General features: G+C 38.5%; 3 protein-coding genes across 3 annotated transcripts; 2 read left to right on the forward strand and 1 right to left on the reverse strand.

Annotated features, from left to right (window-relative positions):
* The first annotated feature begins 1646 nt into the window (after positions 1–1646).
* Positions 1647–4417, forward strand: LOC103966865 (25.3 kDa vesicle transport protein). The gene is given in 8 exon segments (XM_009380087.3): positions 1647–1798; positions 2172–2252; positions 2342–2564; positions 2813–2906; positions 2908–2974; positions 3095–3241; positions 3326–3402; positions 3993–4417. Coding segments are annotated over 6 exon segments (657 nt in total). The 5' UTR covers positions 1647–1798; positions 2172–2252; positions 2342–2376; the 3' UTR covers positions 4077–4417.
* A 2592-nt stretch (positions 4418–7009) lies between these two features.
* LOC103966866 (peroxisomal (S)-2-hydroxyacid oxidase GLO4) lies at positions 7010–10183 on the forward strand. Its single transcript, XM_009380089.3, is given in 13 exon segments — positions 7010–7217; positions 7562–7709; positions 7787–7911; positions 8007–8053; positions 8140–8217; positions 8357–8481; positions 8646–8703; positions 8817–8850; positions 8853–8878; positions 9013–9082; positions 9343–9443; positions 9533–9637; positions 9730–10183. Coding segments are annotated over 12 exon segments (1092 nt in total). The 5' UTR covers positions 7010–7217; positions 7562–7566; the 3' UTR covers positions 9910–10183.
* Positions 10184–11781: 1598 nt separating this feature from the next.
* On the reverse strand, positions 11782–19302 carry LOC103966864 (protein PHYTOCHROME-DEPENDENT LATE-FLOWERING). Its single transcript, XM_009380085.3, is given in 15 exon segments — positions 11782–13637; positions 13719–13757; positions 14321–14466; positions 14617–14704; positions 14706–14844; positions 15250–16154; positions 16156–16242; positions 16244–16642; positions 16725–16823; positions 16911–17072; positions 17217–17297; positions 17737–17820; positions 17920–17984; positions 18060–18123; positions 18947–19302. Coding segments are annotated over 15 exon segments (4005 nt in total). The 5' UTR covers positions 19091–19302; the 3' UTR covers positions 11782–12134.
* Positions 19303–24783: the final 5481 nt, after the last annotated feature.

Consider the following 24783-nt stretch of genomic DNA (forward strand, 5'->3'; position numbering starts at 1 on the left):
TTCTTCAGACTCATAAGAATGCATATCTTTTCTTCCAGATGGATGTCATTCCTGCCGATGTGCAAAACTAGTGTCAGACTTATGCTCAGAATGATATCATAAGGTACTTAGTGGCACTTGATAGGAACTTTCCATTTCACTGTTGGACCAAAACTCATTGTTTCCAGATGAGTCACTACAAAATGTCCCACGAGTTCCACCTCTAGCCTGCTGTTTGCATGACCAGCGTGTACAAAAGTCAGTCAATCAACTCAAATCCATTGATCATGGGTTTGTCAATCACTTTTTTAGGCATGCTGCGATGAGATCAAACACCATTCAAAAATAGCCAACCAAACAAATGAAATGTCACCAAATGAACAAAGGAATGGAGCTAAAGTTAAGGCATCCAAACTACAAACCTAACCCTGGATTAATAACCGTTTTCCATCTCAACCTTGAATTTGTAGATCTTCGTGCTTTACAAAATCAAAACACAAACAAATTATGATTTGTTTTAAGCACCTATGTTGCTCAAGTATCCACTTTTAAATCATTGACTATCAGAAACCACCTAAGACTTCTCACTTACAAGTTAAGAGGAATACCACTAGATCGTAGTACTAAGTGAAGGCGAGAAGATTACAGTTAATTTTGGAAGAAATGAACGGGGTGTAGTAAATTTAAATTTTAGAGGATTTTAATAAATAAAAAATATTTAGTGACAAATTTCAATGGATTTTAATAGATTATGTAGGAAAAACTTGAAAATATTAAGATGTTTATAGGATGGAAGAGGATGGTTGGGTATTTATAGAATTTTTTTAATTTATAATTTATAATTTTTTTTTGTCTAACTGAATTATAAGGGTCGTTGGATTATTTTTTTTTTTTTTGCAATCTAAAAGCTCAAATTGTGCCATGTGGGCACAACTAATAGATTCACCTTTTTCAAAATTTTAACCTAAATATGTTGGCTAATTTAGACTGTTGGATGATATAGCCTTTACAAATCTAATGGCCCATATAGCGCCATGTGTCCTAGCAGTTGAGTTTAAATTTAAAAATTTTTACTATTGAAATCCAATGGTTCAGGTTTCGTTCCGTTAGAATCCAATGGTCCACGCCGCCCCATTATGAATGCACTTGCAAATGTAGCCTCCACCCTACTTTTTTGTCCACCCACGCCCTTCTCAGTTGCGCGTGTAGTCCCTGCACCTAACGCAAAAAAATATATAACTTGGCTGACTCCATGTTGATGTTAGATACAAATCAGGGAAGAGGTCAGGCTAGAATCGCCCGATGGACCTGTTGTGTGGGCTTGGGCCCACTCAGTTGCCTGACTTTGGGTCACAAGCTAAAGCCATTTTCCCTTATTTTGGACATTTTTTGGGCGGATAGTATTATTCACACACCAATTTTTTCCTCACACACCCTTATTTTTTTTTAGTATTTCTTTAATTCATTCGATCCGAGAGCTAAATATTGTGAATGTGTGTGAGAAGTAAAAATAAGTACGTGGGAGAGACTACCCTTTTTGTCCATTTTCCGGGTTGCCCGTTTGCCCATTTACCGGTTTGCCCGTTCAGCCGCCTGCAGTAAGATGTTGTACCTTTGAAATTTCAGGCTTTGGCTTGGGTCTTTCAAGGTACAACCCATAGCACGCAGAGAGAGAGAGGGATAGTAGATTAAACTCGGAAACGCAACCCTCATTTACTCCGTTTGGTCCCCGAAACTCCCCTTCCACATCTTCTCTCAATTCTTCTCGCTCAGATTGCACCATCGTCCTCACTGTTCCTCAGATCAATGCTATAAACGGGTATTTGCTCTGTGTTTTCCAAATTCTCTATCAAGTTTCTTTTTTTCTTTTCAATTTTTGGATTTCACAGCATTTTCTTTTATGATCTTGTAGCAAATTGTGTAAAATTTGTAGTTTAGGGATATTTTAGCAAATTGGTTTAGATGGTTAAAGGGTTTGGGTTTGATTTTTGATGCCTTGTGATGGATCAGCTGGAATTACAGAATTGGGTAGCCCGTGAATCATTTTTGCTAGCTAAAAACACAATTAATTATAAAGCAAAATTTGGCTTTCTTTTAAGATTTAATTTTGTTAGATATTGAACATGGGATTTGGGTTTTAACTGTATTGGCATAGAACCCAATTTCTAAGTCTACATGTTTAACCTTATCAGAAAATCGGGTGGACTAGTTATTTATCGGTGTAGATCTTTTCGTAGGAAGATAATGCATATCGTGTAAGGCTGTCTAGCAATGTGAGTATATTATTGTTGTATGTCTTGGTAGTTTTTGGATTTTTCAAGTCATTCTGGATCTGGGATTTGATGATTTTGACATGGGGCAGTTAATTTCGCATTGCTGGGAAGTTGTGAAGTGAAGATGGTGAAGCTGACAATGATTGCTCGTGTTACTGATGGTCTTCCACTAGCAGAGGGACTGGATGATGGCCGTGATGTAAAAGACTCGGAATTCTACAAACAACAAGTCAAGGCTTTATTCAAGAACTTGTCAAGAGGCCAAAATGAGCCTTCAAGGATGTCAGTTGAAACTGGACCTTTTGTTTTCCAGTATCCTTGTCACTTTTGTCTTTATGATTTATGGTGTTTATAAACTGTGTGCGGTTTGTTGCACATCTGTTGGCTTAATCTAATACTGGCAGATAATATGTTAGTTTCACTGTACCTGCTGTTGTCATTAAATTTAAGTTTCTCATTCAGTAATTGTCTTATCAATGACTTAAAGTGAATGCTATGTATTCATTCTTCTCGTTAGAGGACGAGCATACAACTGTTATTGCCTTGACCTTTGTTCTTAGCTATATCATCGAAGGACGTGTGTGTTACTTAACAATGTGCGACCGTGCCTATCCAAAGAAACTTGCCTTCCAATACCTTGAAGATCTCAAGAACTGAATTTGAGCGTGTTAACGGGACCCAAATTGAAACTGCTGCAAGGCCTTATGCATTCATTAAATTTGGTAGGTCTTGTGCCAGAAATTGTTGTCCCTCATATGTTAAGTAGAATTTTGTACTTATTGTCTACATTTTGGTTCTTCTTTAGCTGTGTTTGATTTCCTTCCACATTTTGTGTTTAAAAGATACATTCATACAGAAAACAAAGAAATTGTACCAGGACACTCACACTCAGAGGAATATTGCAAAGTTGAATGATGAGCTCTATGAAGTCCACCAAATAATGACTCGCAATGTTCAGGAAGTGCTTGGTGTTGGTGAAAAGTTGGATCGTAAGTCTCTTTTTGCTTCTAGATGGAAGTTTTTTTTTTTTGTGTGGATGGGTGATAATTTTCCTCCGGAATTTCATTTTACAGAGGTTAGTCAAATGTCCAGCCGTTTAACATCAGAATCTCGTGTGTATGCTGATAAAGCAAGAGATTTGAATCGACAGGTTAGTCTTATCTTACTAGCTGTGATGGGCAATCATCTAAACTAATACTATGTGGACTTCCCAAACATTACATATCATATGATTTCCCTGCACACCCTGTCCTTGGTACATGTTTGAATAATGTAGCATCTAATCATTTCCATTATCATACCTTTGGATGGGACATCTTCCGTATGTCTCAAATTCAATCAAGTTGTAGTGTCCTGTGTTGAGTATGAATGCAGCTGTGGTGGCGGCATTTACATGATACCTTTCTTTTGTTTACTTGAATGCTCGTTCAAAAGCTGTTATTTATTCATGCTGCTGGGCTTGTAAACTTCTGTTAGCTGTTGCTGATGGTGCTGTATGCTGGTGCTATTACTAAGCCATAATAATTGGGGTTTTCTTTTTTCTGTGTACGAAATAGGTCTGAATAGCCATTTTTGTTTGAATTAGGAATAATACAATTATGTTGCCTTCCCCAATCTGCATGAGTACTCTTGATTGAAGCTGTTTCTGTCAAAGAATTAGATCATATGTGAACTTTTATTTTTCCGAGTAGTATGTAGCTGAAACTTACTACTTTATCATTTCACACGTCTTAATTGTAGGCTCTGATCCGAAAGTATGCACCTATTGCCATTGTGCTTGGAGTGGTTTTCCTCCTTTTCTGGGTCAAAACAAAGCTCTGGTGATCAAACTACCTCATCTATGTTCTGAATTTGTGACGATTTTGACGGGCTTCTGTTTGTTGCGGTGGACTGCTTCCATTCTATTTCAGACTTGGGAACTTCAGATTGGCTGCCTTATCCTCATGAAAGATTTAAATGATGTTTTGGGGTTACTTTTGTTGGTCACGCGGAGTTTGATTGAGAAAATTAATTCTGTAAGAACCTCTGCTTATGGGGACATATCCACCCTTATGAAAGAGAGACCCCTCAAAAGAACAAATTGAGTCGTGGGATCTTATCAGTTGTCATACTACCAATTAAAAGGGAATAGATTTTGCTGTTTTATATATACATTGTTAACATTATTTGTGGCGTTTTAAGAGAAGGGTCGGTCAGTTCCTATCGACAGAAGCGCCTTTGTCCGGCGTATTCTGTCAATCAGTCTTACCGTTTATGATTCTTGCACTACAAGATCGACGAGATCAATACATTCCGTTGTGTAGGTTGCCACTTTTCACTGGTGAGCCATGGGTAAATGAGCTTCCGCAAAACTGGTAAGTGCTTTGGTGATGACTCGAATCGTGTCAAATAATAAATTGCAACAAACCAATCAAACTTGTGCAGAAGACCAATTTATAAGACCAAATCAGCTCAGACGGCTCTATTGCTCCACAAAGGGTTGGGGATTTGAAGCTCGGTTAAAAGCATTCACCCGTGCACACAAGGCCTTGAGCATAATTTCTCGTTCCTCCAGTATCACTTGAATTAACAAAGAAAAGTTAGAAAATGTCGTTCACAATCAACAAACTTTTACTAAAAGTAAATAAATTACAAGGATTTTATTTTTAATAAAAATGGTATAACAATCGGAAACACAGATCTGTCTTCACATTAGTGGATTTTGGCCAATATCTTGCAAAATTATATGGGATGATGGATTTTGACCAAATGAGTTAGAGAGTACAACTTGTTTGGTCCAACAAACACATTCATGTCTTGCTCATCATATTCAGTATATGCATATATTAGAAAAAGAAAATGCATTGAAAATATTTTGTGAAAACGTAAAATTCGTTTGCAAACGACTAGAGATGCATACCACGCTTTCGTCTGGATTTTCGAGATTGATGTTCTGATGGATACATCCCGTCTGCATAACCTACATTGTCAAGATTTGATTATAATGAATCTCCTCTTTAAATCTTTTTTGCAAGCCAAAAAAAAAAAAACTAGTTGTACCTTTTTTTTGTATTCATCAATTGTCGTCCATGATAATTGAACTCATGACCTCGTCCAACAAAGTGGAGACTGTCACGAAATTAAAACTTGAGGCTGACTGACCTTGATTGTTCCAACAGCTTCCACAGCACCTGGAGGGATTTTTCGGTGTACCCGGCACACCAAAAAAATTTGGTGTACCCTCACTCATAATGGTGAGGGTGCACCAAAAAAATTTGGTGCACCCTCACTTTTTGTACACCAAAAAAATTCTAATGAGTGAGGGTACACCAAAAAAATTTGGTGTACCCGGTACACCTAAAAATTTTCCCAGCACCTGAGGCTCCCAAAAGGTGATCAATCATGGATTTTGTGGAGTTCACTGTTAGCTGCAATAATCAGATCATAGTTTTTCAGCACAGAGTCATCTCATAATTTAAGTGACTAGGAAGACGTTTTTATTTACCTCCGGATTCTTCCTAAGACAGCGGATTAGAGCGCAATATTCTTTCAGATCACCCGTCGGTGTTGATGTAGCATATGCGTTTATGTAGTTTACATCTTCTCTGCTGACACCAGATTGAGCCAAGAGCAACTCCTGTCACTGATTTTTGACACATAAAGCGAAGGCTGATGAGCACACGATCAATACATTTTCGACAACATATCAATACAATACTGATGCACGTCCTTTCTCACGTCCTGCATGGATAAACTCAGGTGGTTGAAATATATGCTATCGGGATGAACCGCAGTCATGTAATATGCATAACCAGTGACGCTTCCACCAAGGAACTCGATGTAGATTCACTCCTCTTCTCTGTAACTTTTATGAGAAGGGAAGAAGAGGGTTTGAGCCATAAATAGTACAAACTTTGATGATCAATCGAGAAAGTGCAGAAATTGACCCCAGATCCTTCTCCAATGACAAGTCCGTCGAGATTCTTTTCAAATAGCCATTTACATTTCAAGTTAGGACTTCAAATAGAAGGGGATCATGCATACTAAAGAAGATGTGAGAGATGAAAATCTTAATATGGGGCTAATGGCAGATGCATTACAATATCCCAAGGGCATGAAGCTTTGGTTGGTTCACTATTCCTCGTGACAGCACCTTGCACACCAAAAAAACCTCCCAAGGCTGCAGTTTAATGATACATGAAACTCAATTAAGTTCACACACTGCGGAGATTGTAAAATGTACATTAGGTATGAGAAATGACAAGTGCTATGCCGATGGGGATAATTGCTGCTTCCGATCCGCCACAAAGCATCATGTCCTGAAAATTTTAACAGGTTTTGATGAGAGCATTTGGCTAATTGACCCAAAGTGAAAATTACGTCTTATCTGATTTAGAGTTGGTGAAAACTTACGGTTTCACCTCGCGAAATATGATATGCAGCGTTCAGTATACAAACGTTACTTGTGGCACTATCGCATTATCACATCCACCAGGGCCAAAGCAGATGTAGCCGACATTATGCTCAGGGTCGATGTGTCTATGGAGACAGATGCAAGTTTTCTCATGAAATGAAAGTGAGGGAAGAGAAGTGGGTCAGTACCAAGGTGTTTCCTCATAACAACTCAAACCTCTCTATTGCTCAAGTTAGTTAACGGTCTGTCAAGTAGGAATCTCTTCTACTCGTAAGGATTTCTGCTAGAAGTAATTTTTTTTTTTTTTTTTTATTTCCTCTATTAAACATTGTCGTAAGCGCTTTTAATTATTAACAAAAAAAAAAAAACCAAGGTACTGCCAAAGCTCCAGGCCAACAATTCCGAGCCCTGCATGCATCATGAATAATAATATTCCCAGAAACGGACAAAAACATCAAATAAAAATATAGATCAATTTTTCACTCAGTCCCAAAAGCTGAACTACTCAATCCAAAATTCAACAAAGAACTTGGTCAGCGACAAATTAGGGTTTTGCAAGTTTCAACTCACAGGTAAGTCTGTAGCTTTTTTCCTTTTCTTTTTTTTTTTTGGGAGTGGACGGATCATCATGCTTTCTTTTTCTAATGGATTTGAAGAAACTCCCTTAATTGCTTGTGAAATTTCATGTTGTTCTGCAAATATTTTTCAAATTTCAGGCAGGAAAATATAAAATTCATGAGTTTATGAATTGCAGATTGTATTGCCATCATATTCATATATGTTTTCATCAAACTTTGAGATTCCAAGTGATTATATAGCATCATCTAGGATAGATTTTCAGTGATTACATGGTATGATCTAGGATAGATTGCTCGAAAACTCGAAAGCTAGAAGTGGTTAATGTTTATGTTTTCAGGATAAATGGCATCCGAACCCGTCAATGTGAATGAGTACCAAGAATTGGCTAGGCAAGCCCTTCCGAAAATGTACTATGATTACTACACTGGGGGAGCTGAGGACCAGCACACGCTAAAAGAGAACGTTGAAGCATTTCGCAGAATCACGTAAATGTTTAATTCTACTGCTAAATGCTCGAACATATGGTGTAATTACATTAGTGAGTCCTGTGTCTTTGTTCCAGGTTGCGGCCTAGAATTCTTGTCGATGTTAGCAGAGTAGATATGTCAACTACCATATTGGGTTACAAAATCTCAGCACCTATAATGCTTGCTCCTACTGCCATGCATCAATTGGCCCACCCCGAAGGTCTAAAATCTGAGTTGTCTTCCAAGATTTCTCCGCTGAGATTGGTTTAAGTCTATAAGACACTAATTTTTACCTGCTCTTTATATTCAATGTAGGAGAGGTTGCAACTGCTAGAGCAGCAGCTGCGTGTAACACCATAATGGTATCCGTATAAGTTATGACATGCATTGCAACTGCTAAAGCAGCATGCGTTGTTTGGTATTTGAGTTGTGGTATTTTTCTTTGTAGATTTTGTCCTACATGTCCACCTGCACTGTGGAGGAGGTTGCTTCAAGCTGCAACGCTGTTCGGTTCTTTCAAATATATGTATTTACCCTCTCTTGAGTTCATTTTAATTTTCCAAGTCAAATTTTTCTTGACAGCAATATTCCCTCGTACTTCCAGTTTTCAACTCTTATCCTGCCTAACAGGGCTCAACCTATCAAATGTACCCTTGTTCGAACAGGTTTACAAAAGACGAGATATCTCAGCTCAGATAGTTCGCAGAGCTGAAAAAAATGGATACAAGGCTATTGTCCTAACCGCTGATACTCCCAGACTTGGTCGAAGAGAGGCAGACATAAAGAATAAGTTAATCTCATCCCCTATTTTTCTGTGGTTGCTTCTCCATGTTTTGCAATATGTTCTGTGAAGTATAATAGGAAAGAAACTCTTCTGTGTAACATCATGTCAAATGTTGTTTTCTTAACTGTATAGTACTCTTGATTAAAACATGACTGTGATAACTGCCGCAGAATGGTAGCGCCTCGGTTGAGGAATTTTGAAGGCCTTATATCAACTGAAGTAGACAGTGTGAGTGGAATGGTTTATTTCTGAAAACCTTAGTCCAAATGTGCAATGTTAGTCAGCTGTATAATCTAAGTGAAAGGTTCGTTTTATCCATACACATGACACTTTCTCTGCAGGATGAAGGGTCAAACTTGGAAGCTTTTGCCAAGGGACCTTTGATGCTTCTCTGTGCTGGGAGGTATAACTCAGTAGACTCTCTGATTGCGTTTTCATATGCATGTAGACAAACTGTTAGAGAACTTTTTATTTCCGGTGTGCTCTGTGGTTTCTTTATTCTTGAATGCTTAGTTATCGCATTGATTACGTGTGCAGGACATAGAGTGGCTGAAATCTATTACAAACTTGCCAATTCTAATCAAGGGGGTTCTCACTCATGAAGATGGTAAGATATCAACTGATAAAGGCTTCATATCTTGAGATCTTCTAATCTTACTATATGTAAATATTATACTCATAAACGGAAATCAATTTGGCAACAGGTCTAGAAAATGCTAACTTCTCCAGGAATTTAAAGCAAAATTCTTGAACATTTAGTAAAATCTGTAGCAAAATTCTCAAGTTCTGTTACAGCTAAGTCATAATATTCAGCGTTGAGATACATTGTACCGTCTGATTCTGAATGGTGGCTGTTTTACATTTCAGCAAGAAAGGCTATGGAGGTAGGTGTTGCTGGGATTGTTGTCTCCAACCATGGAGCGCGTCAACTCGATTATACTCCTGCCACTATTTCTGTCCTGGAAGAGGTGCAACTCTCTCTCTACTTCATCACTTTTACTGGTGTAACTTGTGAGACACAAAAACGGCATAACATTTATATCCACAATGTATTCAGGTAGTTCATGCTGTTGGAGGAAAAATTCCTGTTCTTTTTGATGGAGGAATACGGCGAGGAACAGATGTGTTCAAGGCGCTGGCCCTCGGTGCACAAGCTGTCCTTGTAAGAATCATATCGACCACACTGCATATATGAACTCCTAAACTGCTTCTACTATTTGTGTGGCCTTTCTTATTGATACAATGTTGCTGCAGGTTGGAAGGCCTGTTGTCTATGGCCTAGCAGCAAACGGAAAACAGGGAGTTCAGCGGGTGATCAAAATGTTGAAGGATGAGTTTGAGCTCACAATGGCCCTTTCTGGCTGTCCTAGAATTAGGGATATTACCAGGAGCCATGTCAGAACAGAAAGTGATAAACTCCATTCGATGCTCTAATTTATTTAAGTGATGATTCGCCCCGCAACACCCCGTATATTTTCCGGCCTCTGGATTGAATAAATCAGAGAGAACCATGGACATAAACAAACAGAGGTGCGCAAAAGGAGAAATAGATTGTGCGGGAATCATTTTTCTATTGTAAGAACATCAATTAAAACAATATTCTACAGAGACGTGGATGGAACTGTAGATTCTAAAACTACTGTTGTAATCCAACTTTGTTAAAGACGAGACTCGTTGACATAGTTATACTTCTACTCGATTTTCTTCAGCTTTGGTGTCATTTGTTTATGTGATTGATTGGAGCTTAGTCTTTTGGTTTCTGGTCTCATATTGGTTAATCGCTTCGATTTTAGATTTCAAGTATCATATCGTGGGCAACGAAAGCTCCAAGGAGGCACTATATTCCTAAATAATCAATCATGTCAATAAATGAGATCAAGCTAAGTAGAAGAAAAATTGAAAATAATCGAGGTAAATTTTTTCAATTTAAGCCATATGATGTCATGCATAGAGCTTTTTAGTCAATTTACTATCCAAGTTGATTTCACCATTCATTGCATCTCAACAGTCATTATCTTTGGATGTAGCAACAATCTACCTTACATAATGGCATGATATCATTTCACATACAAACGTCATAATCCAAATTGTTTATTCTTCTATAGATGATCTTTAGGGTGATAAAGAAAATCATTGATTCCGAATATAATGTTTATAAAATACGAGAATGTTACGCATCATATAAGGAGGAATGACTCTTTACACAAGAAATTTTATCCTTAAAATATCAAGAGTGGCCCAATTGATTTAATTTTTCTGGTGTTTAAGACAACTAGATTGCTGGAAACCCGAAAGCTGGTTTCTTTCGTCTTGAATGCTTAGTTATTGCATTGATTGATCGAGTATGCAGGACATAGGATGGCTGAAGGGGTTCTTACTCGTGAAGTGGTAAGATCAACTGACTCTTTAAGTCGACGTGCGTCCAGATTAGCCCTTCTGATCAATGGCTGTCGTTTTACCATATTTCAGCAAGAACGGCCGTGGAAGTAGGAGTTGCTGGGGCGGTTGTCTCGAACCGTGGAGGCCGCCAACTCGATTACACTCCTTCCACTACTTCTGTCCTGGAAGAGGTGCAATCTATCTACTGCTACTTCATCATTTCTTTTTATCCAGTTACGAATTCAATTGGAAAGTTGTAGGAAAAGTTCCTCTTCTTTTCGATGGAGGAGTACGCCGAGGGACAGACGTTCAAGGCGTTAGCCCTCGGTGCACAAGCTGTTCTTGTAAGAATCATATCCATCCACCACTTTTAACCCTTAAAACTTGTTCTACTTTGGTTGTGCCTGGACTTGTTCTCAATGTCGGTGCAGGTTGGAAGGCCGGTTATCTACGGCCTTTCAGCAGCGTAACGGAAAGCGGGGAGTGAGGCGGCGGGTGATCGAAATGCTCAAGGATGAGTTTGAGCTGATAATGGCCCTTTCTGGCTGTCTAGTGTCAAGGATATTACCAGGAGCCATGTGAGAACACACAGTGATCATAAACTCCACTACATGCTTCAGTTCTCAACTTTTGGGGGAAATTGCAAATTTTAAACTAGCCATTGTAATTCAAGTTGTTTTCTTACAAGAAGGGTGATTCGAACTTGGTGCAAGAAATTAAAATGATTTTTTGTAAAGGTGATCTTAGATGATAATAAAAAATTTAAATGGTTAAGATTATGATGCTTGTACAGTAAAAAGATGTTAATGGTAAGTGGAAGAACTCGTAGGTTCTCTCATGGAAAGGACACAAGTATACGCACACGACCTGCCTTCTCCACTGAATATTGAAATAAACAAGGAAATAATTTGGCCACAAAAAAAAAAAGAATCAGAAAATTGCAAATACTTTCACAATCAATCTTCACTTATAAACATTAACCATTCCCCAAGAATTTACACGTTACAGCACATAGGATGGATCACATTTCTCAGCCCCTTCTAGCATAAATCATTGCACTCCAGGAGATATATATTCACCTTTTTACCCCGGAAAAAAGGTGATATCATGTACTAAGTCTAAGCTAATACTTCTGCTAAAATTTATGTAAATGCTACTGTGTTAAAATGACTAATAATTCTACATGCCAGACTTAACTGTGGGATTTGAAGGGAAGGCTTCCAACAGGGGAGGCTGAACTATTTCCTCCCCAGAACATCCCCAAAGATCTGATATTTTTGCTACGGGTTACCAACGGAGTTACTCTTGTTCATACCTTGAAGGTCCATGGGAGAATTTGCCATACTACCGACTGAGCCGTGCGTTTGAGAGCTTAGCTGTGGGCTTGCAGGACAAGCCTCTGGATTACCAGCACTCATGGCATGCATTGCCCCTGAGCTTAGCTGTGGACTCATCGGAGTTCTTTGGCTCATTTGCTGTGGGCTAGCCTCCTGCTGCTGCTGTTGCTGCTGGCTTTGGTGGGTCAGTTGTGAAATTCCCGAGGGAGAGCCCACCTGCTGTGGTGAAACAACAGCCTGTAGTGGTGAAGTCGTTTCTTGCTGCTGCTTTTGCAATTGCTGCTGCTGCTGCTGCAATTGTTGTTGCTGCAACTGCTGCTGCATTTGTTGTTGCTGAAATTGTTGCTGCTGCTGTGGGTTCATGTACATATTCGTCCCTGCCATCCCCGCCGTCAGCTTCGGTGGACCCATAGGCCCCATTCCTGGCCTGTGTTGCATTGCACTCATATTACCTTGATTCAGAGTCTGACCCAACATTGCGAAAGCAGCAGATCCAGGATGCATCTGTCTGCCTCCTGGCAGCCCAGCTGTGCCCGACTGAGGACTGCCTGACATGCCGCCTCGGTTCGGTTGCATCCTAAATTTTGATGCCATGAGAGCTTGTGTTAATCTTCCAGTTTGAAATTGCTGGGTTAAATTGCTAATATTTGAACCCTGGGTTAAATTCATTGGATTCTGACCCACATTGCCCATTCCAGAAATAGGCGTCATGGGCGCAGATCCCATTCCCCTTGCAGCTCCCATGCCCACTGTGTTTCCAACACCAGAAAGCCCAACCATGTTATTGCCTAAGCTTCGCATAGCTGTTCCAAGTCCCATCATCATTTTTCTCTGCATCAGCGGACCCTGTTGCTGCTGCTGCTGCTGCTGCTGCTGCTGTTGCTGTAATAGGTGATATTGCAAGTTGGTAAGCTTATTATTCGTCATGGGTAACTGCATGTTGGAAAGCGAATTTGCTGCTAGCATCATTGGTCTCTGGAGCTGGGGATTCTGTTGTTGAATCAACGAGTGTTGGCTTTGCTGCTGCTGTGGTGGTGGTTGGTGTTGCTGTTGCTGCTGCTGCTGTAGTTGTTGGTGCTGCTGGTGTTGTTGCTGCTGCTGCTGCTGGAGGGATGGTTGTGACTCGATCGGTTGTTGGCGTTGAGGCATTGAATTCACTGCCATGAGCCCTTGAGACATCTGTAAGGCCTGAGGGTTTCCAGGGGGCAGCATCCTTGTGCTTGGTAGAAGATTCTGGGATGAAGTTAAGGATGAATTACCGCCACTAATTGACTTTGCAACCTCATTGGACGGCTGGCCTGAAACTGAATCTGCATATTGTTGCATCTCAGCTGCTGAGTTGCTATGGGGGAGCCCAGAAGCATTTGGTTGAATGCTTGGGGAAATAGTCATGCGGGTTGGCTTTGGTTGGATGTGATCCTCCGAATCATAACCATCCTTTACCATCTGAAAAAGAATATAACATAAATCACAAACGAAGTGTGTAATTTAAACTCTTAGTTAACATCAAGACCATTTAAAACATACCAGTGAACAGAACTGTGCTGCAAGCAAATCCGCTGTGTGCTGTGTAGGAATAAGTTTAGATATACACATCAGTACAACAGAAAACACAATGAATGGTAAACAGTGAAGGCTATCCTGACATAGATCCAGTCAAGCTCTTTTACAGAAACAAAGTTACGATTGACTCTTCTAAAAATTGTGTAATACGTTACGATCAACTATATGATAACAAATCATTGTGAATGCAACACCAAGCTCCATAATGCAGAATATTTTAGGACAAATATCATACAAACATTGTGCGATCAATGGCAGAATATGGTAGGAAAGATTAATCAGAGAATACACATGCAGGAAAATTCCACGAGCCAACAGCATGATTCGAAGGGGCAAAAGGAAGTCTGGAACAGGGATGTGAAAATGATAACAAATAAAGAGCAAAAATGCTAAAAATATCAAACCACAAAAGACAAGTATTTCTGTAAATTTATATTTTGAGAAAATAAATCTTCAGTAAGATGGGATGACAAAATAATTTGTTGATAGCCTCAACTAATTCTGGTAATGCTGTGTTCAAACAATCACCTCAGACTGCAAAGTGTAGCTTGTAGAATAACACTTACAGTATTGGGCAATGTAGGAAGATGTTCCTCAGCAGACAGAAAATCACCATCATCTACTTCGCCATAGCAAATTGCTACAGTACCATCCTTTGGTCTCTCTGACATGATCAACCTAGTTCGCTGCTTGGGAAGATAAACAACATTTCCTGCTGAGTCAAAAGTAGATTTTTGAATCATAAGCAAGACAGAAATTCTACTAAATACATAAGTTTGTAACCAAACCGAAACATCTGGCCCAGATTTTGAATAAATATATTAAAACAAAAGGCATAACTGATTGATAGGATATACTGCACCTTGAACAATATGCTCTTCCTTCACAAAATTCAAAATTCTAATTTTGCAGATATTCATGCTTCCACCAACAAGCGACTTCGACAAAGGTCCTCTCACATGAATCATCTTTGAAATCCTCATTATTGGAACCATTTGAGAGGCAGGCTCGCAGATGTTGATCTGGGAATGCATTTGGCTTCTTGACGGGGTGGTCATCAACCTTATTCTTTCTTTTGTTGAGATGATACCTAAAACAACACCCAGTTGAAAATAATTAAACTGTTATTGCTACATAATTAACTAACCGTCTTTCAGCACCAAAGAAGATAAGGTCTAAGAAATTTGTCTGGAATTTTTGCAAGTTAAAAAAACTATGTGAAGGGAAAGTAAACAAAAACTGGGAGAGAAAATCATGTAGCCAGACTGTAGAATCTACCATTATCTCCTTGAGTCGAAATATTTCCTGATAAATGCTTACACAATTAAGGAACACACATTTAAAAATTTTCAATTTTCTATCCGCCTTTCACGTTCTTCTGTAGGTCAGGGAGAGGATAAATAAAGTGCTGGTGATATAGTGCAAAGAAATCACATAAATTCAAAACTAGTACCATTATTAACATATAATCAAAAGGTAAAAAGTAGGGTTATACCTCATGGTCACCGCTTCAATTTTTGAGAATTTTTCAAGCATGGTTTGATCAGCGGAAGATGGAGTTCCAACAGAAGGACTGCCTGCATTTAGTGGAACACTTATATTACTAACGCTGGCAGGAGATCCAACGCCAGTCATTGCTGAGGTCTTAGGGAGCGAATTTGTTTTCCGTTTAGCAGCAGCTTGAGACTGGTGTTGCCGTTGCATAGACTCATTAGCACTGGAAGTCAAACATGAGGCTCCAATAGTAGGAACTGAGGTCATTAATGCCTTCTCTTTCTGTGATGCCCCTACAGCAGAAGTTACTGCAGCTGCTCCAAAGTGGGGTCCTAGGGAACCAGTAGAAAACTCCCCCGACTTTGATGATAATGGGGATTGAACCAAAGCCCCAGAAGATAACCGAGGACTTTGAGATGATTTTCTTTTTGGGAATTGGTCATCCTTTCTTGCATCTTTCTCCATATTCTGACCAAGATTACTCCAGGATGGCTGAGAAAAATTAGATCTCATGAATGCATGCTGTGGTAATCTTTGGTGAAGCCTCGACGGATCGAGATGGCTTGTGTCTCCTTCCATTATCTGCATATCGTTCTTAATCCCACTGAGCTCTAACCCGTCTATCTTACCTGTCTCAAACGGCTCTTCCTTGGCACCAAATCTCATGTTTGGCTGTCCTACAGCAAATGGCATTGTCCCAGGGTCCTGACTCATTGCCCCCTCAAACATCTGCTGGGAAAACTTCTGAATGCCTGTATTTGAAAACTGAATTCCTTTGGCCATTGCTTGCTGCTGCAAATAGTTATTCTTCCAGTTCATATCTGATCCATGGAAGCTATCCATATGTGGCCCTATTTGCTGATGTTGCATTCCATCGAGGCCAACTGGTGTGGGCCTTTGTCTCTTAGTTAAAAGTAGATAAGGGTGACATTTGTCCATCCAGATGCTCTCTCTTTCCATGAAGAGGGACATTACCGCTCACATTGTCAGTATACTGAGATCATCATGTCTTGCCCACCAGGGGAAGGTGATGCATTGACAACACTTCCTGATCCAGGGTCCTGCACGCTTCTTGGGGTCCCAACCCCCATTTGATACCTCGATTGGTTGGGTACTAAATGTGGTGCTGGAACAGAAGCATCAGTCATAAAACTCTTGGACCTTAGGGCCAACAAGTTATTTGTACTCATATTTTGAACGGTCAAATTTTCATGGGCATGCTGTGGCATCATATTGCCTGGAAGGGTTCCAGAATCTCCCAACCTACAGTTAGAGCTTTCTGGAACTCCATCAATGCAAACTTTCTTCCCATGTGCCTTGCTATTAGATGCGACAGTAACTTCTGACATTTGTCTCAACCTCTTTCTCCGGATACCAGTCAATGCCAAATTGAGCTGCAAACACAAAATTTTGATATGATTAAAATGCATCAGTTCATCCAGGTGAAGTACATTGAACAAACTAAAACGTAATTACCTTTGTGGGAACTGGATTCTTACAGAGCCTGTCCAACTTGGGAGTTGGATCTAAATAAAGTTGTGGCTGCAAAGCTTTCAATATTCGGGACTCCATTTCCTGCAATTTGAAGTGAATATTGACATCACAATTTGAACATATAACAGAAAACTATTTGGAAAGGATGGGAGACATCAATTTACTAACCATCAGGTCACCATAAGCCCAAGAATTATCTGAGATCAGCGGGATATCCTTCACTACATTTTCCAATGACATTTTAAGGCGTACTTTATTTACAATAACGGATCCATGGTTAGGGGGACTACCGGACCCTTGTTCAAAAGCACATTTGCGATAATCACGAATCTGCAAGAAATCGCATGTACCAATTTTAAAACACGAAGTACAACCAAATAATGTAAAATTTGTAACTGTTGTCCTATTCACATTTCGAAATACTTTTTTATTGGAATATTTGACTGTACTATCTTAACAAACAAGATAACTCACCTCACACACAAGTGTTCCATCGACATACTTGCAAGGTATATCATCTAGAATATCTCCAGGCAACCGGCCAGATTCAATTGCCTTTAAATATGTTTGCAAATAAAAAAGGAACAAAATCTTAGTACAAAAAAAGCTGCAGAGCAAAAAATCCCAGATATTAATTTTGATGCAGATGACAAGGTGTTGTAGGTGACATAAAGTGACTTCTAAACTATTTAAATCAACAAAATGATGAAGTGCCTTTTGAGAAAAACATGATTTCTTCTTTTTCGTTTCTGATTTTACACACTCATTGCATGTAATGCATGCTCATCAATGGGTCAAGTCCATTATTATAAGTCAGTTTTCTGGAGTTAACTGAATCAGCGAAAACTTTATATTGAAATTTTAAATGGAAGAGTTTTATGCCATACTATATTGCATGCAACCATTGATCTTCCAAACAAAAATTGCAACACTCTAACCATAACCGGAGACTCGAAAGAAATAAGGGGGGAAATTCAAATGACTAGACATTTACCGAAAAAAGAGTTTCTGACGTCCTATCATATGGGTGTAACAACTTTGGAACATCTTGATGTGTAGCTTGATGCGCAGTGTCATTCTGAAAATTTATAAATACAGAAGACCTTAAGAATAAGAAACAAGATTTAAAAGAGCCATGTTTCCTTCTCATCCAAAATTATATTTCTCTTTAACAAACCTCTAATGGTTTTCCAAAAGAATATCCATCTGGGAAGAGATTCAAAGTGAAAGAAACTTCGTTTTCTGTCAAAACAAAGGGAAGAAAAATCAAGATAAAACTAAGGTTAATCCCCAACCCCCTAAAAAATTGTGACGAACCTGCAGATACAAGAAACTCTTCAGAAGACATTGATGGACCAGAAACCCCGGCCCCACTCTCACCCTGTGCATACCATAAGTGAATCTAATTAGTCCAAAAAACAAAAATAGACTGCAAACAGTACATCAAACCCTCTACTCATTCTCCTTATCCAGTGGTTCTCAATCAAACTACAATTTAAGCCTTCCACTTGCATATTCCATTTCAGAATAAGTAAGAAATAATGCTCAATTCTGTTTCAGTTGGAAGAAACAGGAAAATAATAAAGATTCTGTTCTGTATCTTCTTTCCTGCACCTTTTAAGTCCGTTCAAGAGCAGCAAAAGAACAATTCCATAGCCCTTGGGGAATTAAAAATTAACTGGATAAGGATTTAGCTGCAAAATCGAGATATCATAATATGACCCAGATATTCAATTCGAGAAGCTGCATCAGAAACTTTTAATTTCAACAATTACTTAAAGTACCCATTTTAAAAACAAAGTGCTGCATCTAAACATTTTAATTTCAACATCCATTTTCCATCCAAATATAATTAACATTCAGCAGAATTGACCCAAATATTCAAATTCAGGCTCAGTAAAATGCCTGGACACACTTTCTGAGCAAAACCCAAATGCCGAATGATCGAAAATAGCTGTAAACCTTTATATCAATTATTTCCTTGTATATTTTAAGCAACCAAACACAGCCCAAGTAATCATACAAGCAAAGCAACAAATTAACCCTCCGCTTAATTATAATAATTAATTCACTTCAATTATCAGTCTTCAAACTTAATTTGCTTACTATCAGAAATTCAAATACTTTTTCTCACATTGCCACTCATATTCCCACATTTTCTCAGCAACCAAACAGAGAGAAATTCACCAATTTCTAAACTTTACCTCGAGCTTTCTGGGACAGCTCGGGAGCTGCTGTTATTGGGAGTACTCGGACACGTCATCGCCGCCACCGTCGGCCTCGGACTGCAGAGGCGGCTTCGGACGGAACCTAGTACCGGTCTTGGAAACCTTAAACGAAACACCCATCAATGGCCGGGATTCTATAGCCTTGAATTTCTCAGAATTTCAACCCGGGGTCGTTATTGGGATGCAGGAGAGCTCGGATCATGGGAAATTAATTGGAGAACGATAAATTTTACAAACAAAAAACTTGGGCAGAGAAACAAAAACCCTAATTGTAATCTGTGTGTCTGTAATTTAGTTAGTGTTGAATTTGACAGAAAATAAGACAGACACGAGGGGAGTTGTGGAAGTCGTTGTACAAAGTTAGTGTTTTTACTGCTGTTATTGTTGTTAGTTATAACAAAAAGTCCGCAGTACTGTTCATTTAACGAAAAATTATATTTTTACATTAAAAAGTCAATCATGATACTATTCAGTTTACCCTTTATTTTGTTCTTATGATTAAAACTCAAAATTTTCAAGTTTTTTTTCATTAGTTTTTCTTTGTTTTTATTAGGATTTGGAAGGAAGATGAAAAATCTCTCATTGGCTGAGCTGCCAAGCCAAGCCGCAAGTGCCAAGCAGATTTAAAATATCAATATCGATGGAAATAACAATACGTAAATTTGTATAAATACTAATAGATATACCGATATCAGTTGTTTTCGATGAAATTTATTAAAAAATGTAGAAATTTAAAATGAAACTATGTGGATCCAATTTTGCACACATGCAGCCTGTATACTCTAAGTTGTTGGATGAGAGAAATATTAAGGAATATTAAGGATCATGATTGGTTTTTAGACCAATCAATCGCATAATCAATTAAGGTTTAGAGTATAGTCAAAGACGACGAGAGTTGGGGACGATAGAGTTTCAGCCAAGAATAATTTCAAGTATATTTAGAGAATATGCTAAAGAATTAAAATATTATCAGAATTGTATCATTCGGTAAACTAGGCCATCACACAATTCATCTCTATAAATATAAGACACTATGCTATTAAGGGTAGCATTGTAAATCCTAGTTAACATTTTCTGTTTGTTTTCCTAGCTGTAATTAGTTAGATGAGCTGTCATTTCCTCAAAGGATATTCTCTTATATATATATCAGAATCACAACGTAATCTTATTCATTAAGAAATAGAGAAAGATATTTTCTCTTTCATGGTACATCTATATCCTTCTCACTTTGTTGTGAATGATCTTTCTTCAGAGAAAGTGCTTTTTAAAGGCCCTGTATAAGATGGCTTTTATCCATTTGATACCACAACTTCCATTGCTGGACAACAACATGCATTTGCAGCAACTTCAAAAGCATCTTAGGATATATGACATCAAAGACTTGGCTTCAAAATACTTAATAAAGTTGCATCTCATTCTTATATTTCAGTTTCTGGTGATATTCATAAGTATCTGTGTTCTAGTTATGCTATAGGCAAATGTTCGAAATTGCCATTTTCTGTAGCTTCTTGTTCTACAACTAAGCCATTAGAGCTTCTACATACAGATATATGGGGACCTTCACCAACTATTTTTGTACAAGGTTTCAAATATTATATAATCTTTGTCGATGATTTTACCAAGTATTGTTGGTTCTTTCCACTTAAATACAAATCTGAGGCTTTCTCTACTTTCATTCACTTCAAAGTCTATGGTTGAGAACCTATTGTGCACTATGATTGTTACATTGAGATTTGATTCTGGTGGAGAGTTCATTAGCACTCAATTTTCCACAGTCTTAAGGGATTATGGCATTATTCATCAACTCAATTGCCTCCATACTCCAAAGCAAAATGGGTGTGCTAAAAGAAAGCACAGACACTTGGTTGAAACTGCGAGAACTTTACTTGCAGCTTCTAAAGTTCCATATGAGTTTTGGGTTGATGCTTTTGCCACAGCATTATATCTTATTAACAGGCTTCCTACTGCAACCAAATGCTCTCCTTGGGAATCTCTTTTTCACAAGACTCCAAATTACAACTATCTCAGGGTCTTTGGCTGCAAGTGTTTCCCATGGCTCAAGCCATATACAAACTCCAAGCTTGATCCCAAGAGTCAACCATGTGTTTTTCTGGGATACAGTTTACAACACAAAGGTTACAAGTGTATGTCCCTTGTAACTAGGAAAGTCTACATTCCCAGGCATGTGCTCTTTGATGAAACTCAATTTCCCTTTCATCATATTGTTACTTCTCCAGTTCTGCACCAGTTCTCTAGTTCCAATTTTAATCTTATTCCTACATCATTAACCTTCCCTACACCACCATCCCTCTCAACCACTTCTTCATCTACATCACCTATCTCTCATCCTCCCACAACTTCACCTATATCTTCATCACCTCCAATTCCTTCCTCCCTTAACAATCAACAAACCCAATTGCCAATCAAAACTCACCTTATGCAAACCAAGTCTAAATCTGGCATTGTCAAACCTAAAGCTGTTGATGCCACCAAACATCTTCTTCCTTCTCACCTTGCTCCAAACTATATCCCAACCATCTACCTTCAAGTTCTAAACACCCTCACTAGAGACAAGCAATGCAAGAAGAATTCAATGCATTACTTAGCACTGGTACCTGGTCACTTGTTCCACCACATTCCTTTCAAAATTTGATGGGATGTAAATGGGTTTTTCGGATCAAGAGAAAACCAGATGACACAATCGACAGGTTTAAAGCCCGGCTTGTTGCTAAAGGGTTTCACCAGCAACAAGGTTTAGACTACACTTAGACGTTTAGTCCAGTAGCTAAACCAGTTACTATTCGATTGCTTTTTACATTAGCTGCTCACTTCAACTGGTTTCTCAATCAATTGGATTTGAGCAATGCTTTTCTGCATGGAACATTATCTGAATCTATCTTTATGGTTTAGTCTCCAAGATTTGAAGATCCAACCAAGCCTAACTATGTTTGACAACTACACAATTCTCTATATGGACTCAAACAAGCCCTTAGGGCTTGGTATGAAATGCTTCACACTGCTCTCTTTTCTATGGGATTCACTGGTTCTCAAAATGACCATTCACTATTTGTCAAAAAGGATCCAGCTTTAGTATTCATCTTAGTGTAGGTTGATGATATACTAGTCATAGGTCCAAATCCTCAAGTTTGCAAGGATTCTATTTCTCAACTCAGCAACCTCTTTCCTATCAAAGACTTGGGACGTCTTCACTATTTTCTTGGCATTGAAGTCAAAAGGTCATCATCATGGATCTTTATATCTCAAACCAAGTACATTCTTGATTTGCTTAAGAAATCAAATATGCTTGGTGCAAAACCATGTGCCACTCCTTTTAGCACTTCTTCATTGGATCATCAATCTTCACTATTACAATACCTCACTTTGTCCAGGCCTGACCCTTCATTTGTAGTCAATCTGGTATGTCAGTTTATGCATCAACCAAGGGAATCTCATCTTCAAGTTGTTAAAATGATTTTGAGATACCTTAAAGGAACTCTGGATCTTCGTCTCTGGTTTCCTAAAAATTCAAATTCCCTCAGCATTAATGCCTTTTTAGATGCTGATTGGGCAAGCTATCATATAGATAAACGATCAACTGGTGGATTTTGCATATTTTTGGCTAACTTTCTTATTAGTTGGAGTGCTAAGAAGCAACCAACAGTGGCCAGATCTTCTACTGAAGCTGAATACAAGTCCTTGGCAAACACTGCAACTAAAATTACATGGATTTGCAAATTATTGGTTGATGTTGGTTTACAACTATCCTCCCACGCTTTGGTGTGACAACATCTTAGCTATTTCATTAGCTAAGAATCCCATTTTTCATGCAAGAACAAAGCAAGTCGAGATAGACTATCACTACATTCGGGAAAAAGTCTTGTCCAAAGCCATTTCAGTTCATTTTATCTGCACTCAAGACCAGATTGCTGACATTTGCACCAAGTCTCTTTCTAAGGCTAGATTTCAACTACTTAGGGACAAACTTTCCCTTCAAGTCCCTCAGTTTAGTTTGAGGGGGGGGATATTAAGGGTAGCATTGTAAATCCTAGTTAACATTTTCTGTTTGTTTTCCTAGTTGTAATTAGTTAGATGAGTTGTCATTTACTCAAAGGGTATTCTCTTATGTGTGTGTGTGTGTGTGTGTGTGTATCAGAATCACAATGGAATCTTATTCATTAAGAAATACATAAAGATATTTTCTCTTTCATATGCAACGTAGAAAGCCCATTCAATTCAACAAACAACTTAAACGCTCTACTTGAAAACCCTTGTTTTACACGAAACCCTTCTTACACTACTGGGACAAACACTAACTATCCTAACCCTGAACACCATTACTTTTGGTTGTTTGGTTACCTATCTAAGACTCGGCGGGCGAAGAGTTTATCATTCTTTCACCTAAAGAGGTCATCTCATTAACTTCTGGGTGAAGTGAGGTGTTATCAAGTTACTGGTGTTCGGCACAGTGAAAGCCAAAGCCAGTTATTGAACTTCGCGGTGATCTAGTAAAGTTGTTTTCAAGTTCTAGAACCCAAGGTCAAGTTGTATTCCTTTCTCGGCCGTAATCGCCCAGGTGCATAAATCAGCAGCTCGCTAGGTGATAAATCAGCAGCTCATTTGTCACCACCACCATGTAGTACCAGTTTGGCATGGTTGGAGGGAAAAAAAAACAGCTATGAAAAATGGTTAGGAGTGTAAAATGTGTTTCTAAATGTAAAAATAAATGTTTCTTTTCAAAGTTCCAGCCAAAATAAGCCGAAAAATGGAAGCAGCATTTGTTGCTTCTCAAAACCTACTTTTTTTTTCAAAGTAGGCGGATGAACAGTAAAGAACTTTCTTAGACCCAATTATACCCTCTACGTTTCTCCTTCTAGTTTCCCTCATCGAATCAGATTGTTTGAGAGGATGAGGTCCCTCAGCGAGTCGAGTCCGGCTTTGACGAGGAATTCAAGGCCGTCGGCGATTCTATTATTGGGGAGGATGATCTTCTGGAGATTTCGCCTTTACGGGAATTGTTCCAGGGATGAAATACTTGCAATCCAGAGGTGCTAAAGGTTCTGGAACTTCTCCAGAAGGCTCGATGAGGTGGTTCAAGTACACTAAGTCCGATACAGGTGACTTTCAAGTTGTCGTCATTCTTCGGCTTTAGATCCCAGTAGTAGGCGCCACGACTGTGGTAAAAATCGATGGCGGAGATTGCTGGAAATAGACTCTGGCGAAGTCTTCTGTGCGGCCGGGCTAAGTTGGAATTTTGGGGTTGCCAGTGGTGCAGAAGAATCGGGAGATGTAGAAGAATCAGAAGATAAATGAGGGAGATGGAAGATAAAATTATAAATTAAAGATAAACAAGGGAGATCGAAGCTAAAATTATAAATAAAAAAATAAAGATAAAGATAAATGATGAAGATTGAAGATGAAATTATAAATAATAAATAAAACAAATTATTATATCACATTTAACATTGTACTTTTTTAGTCATTTTCATAGTCATAACAGTTTTACATAAAAGTTTACCAAACACTTAAACATTGTTTTTTGGTAAAAGTACTTTTACAATAAAAGTTTACCAAACACTCGACTGCTTTATTTTACAACTGATTATTTTTAGGGCACGAAGTAGTTTTTTTAAAAAACACAGTAATACCAAACTAGCCCGTAGTTAGTTCATAATTACTCAGCCTGCACGCCACATAGACATTGTATTTTTAGGGTCAACATAAACTTTATGAAATGTCAAACACTGATTTAAACAAAATTTAAGAATTTCTTTTATATTAGATTAAGTTTTCATATCTTTATGTCATTTTTTCAA

The sequence above is a fragment of a genome, unplaced genomic scaffold, assembly GCF_019419815.1.
Source record: "Pyrus x bretschneideri cultivar Hongxiangsu unplaced genomic scaffold, Pyrus_bretschneideri_v1 Contig37, whole genome shotgun sequence".
NCBI lineage: Eukaryota > Viridiplantae > Streptophyta > Magnoliopsida > Rosales > Rosaceae > Pyrus > Pyrus x bretschneideri.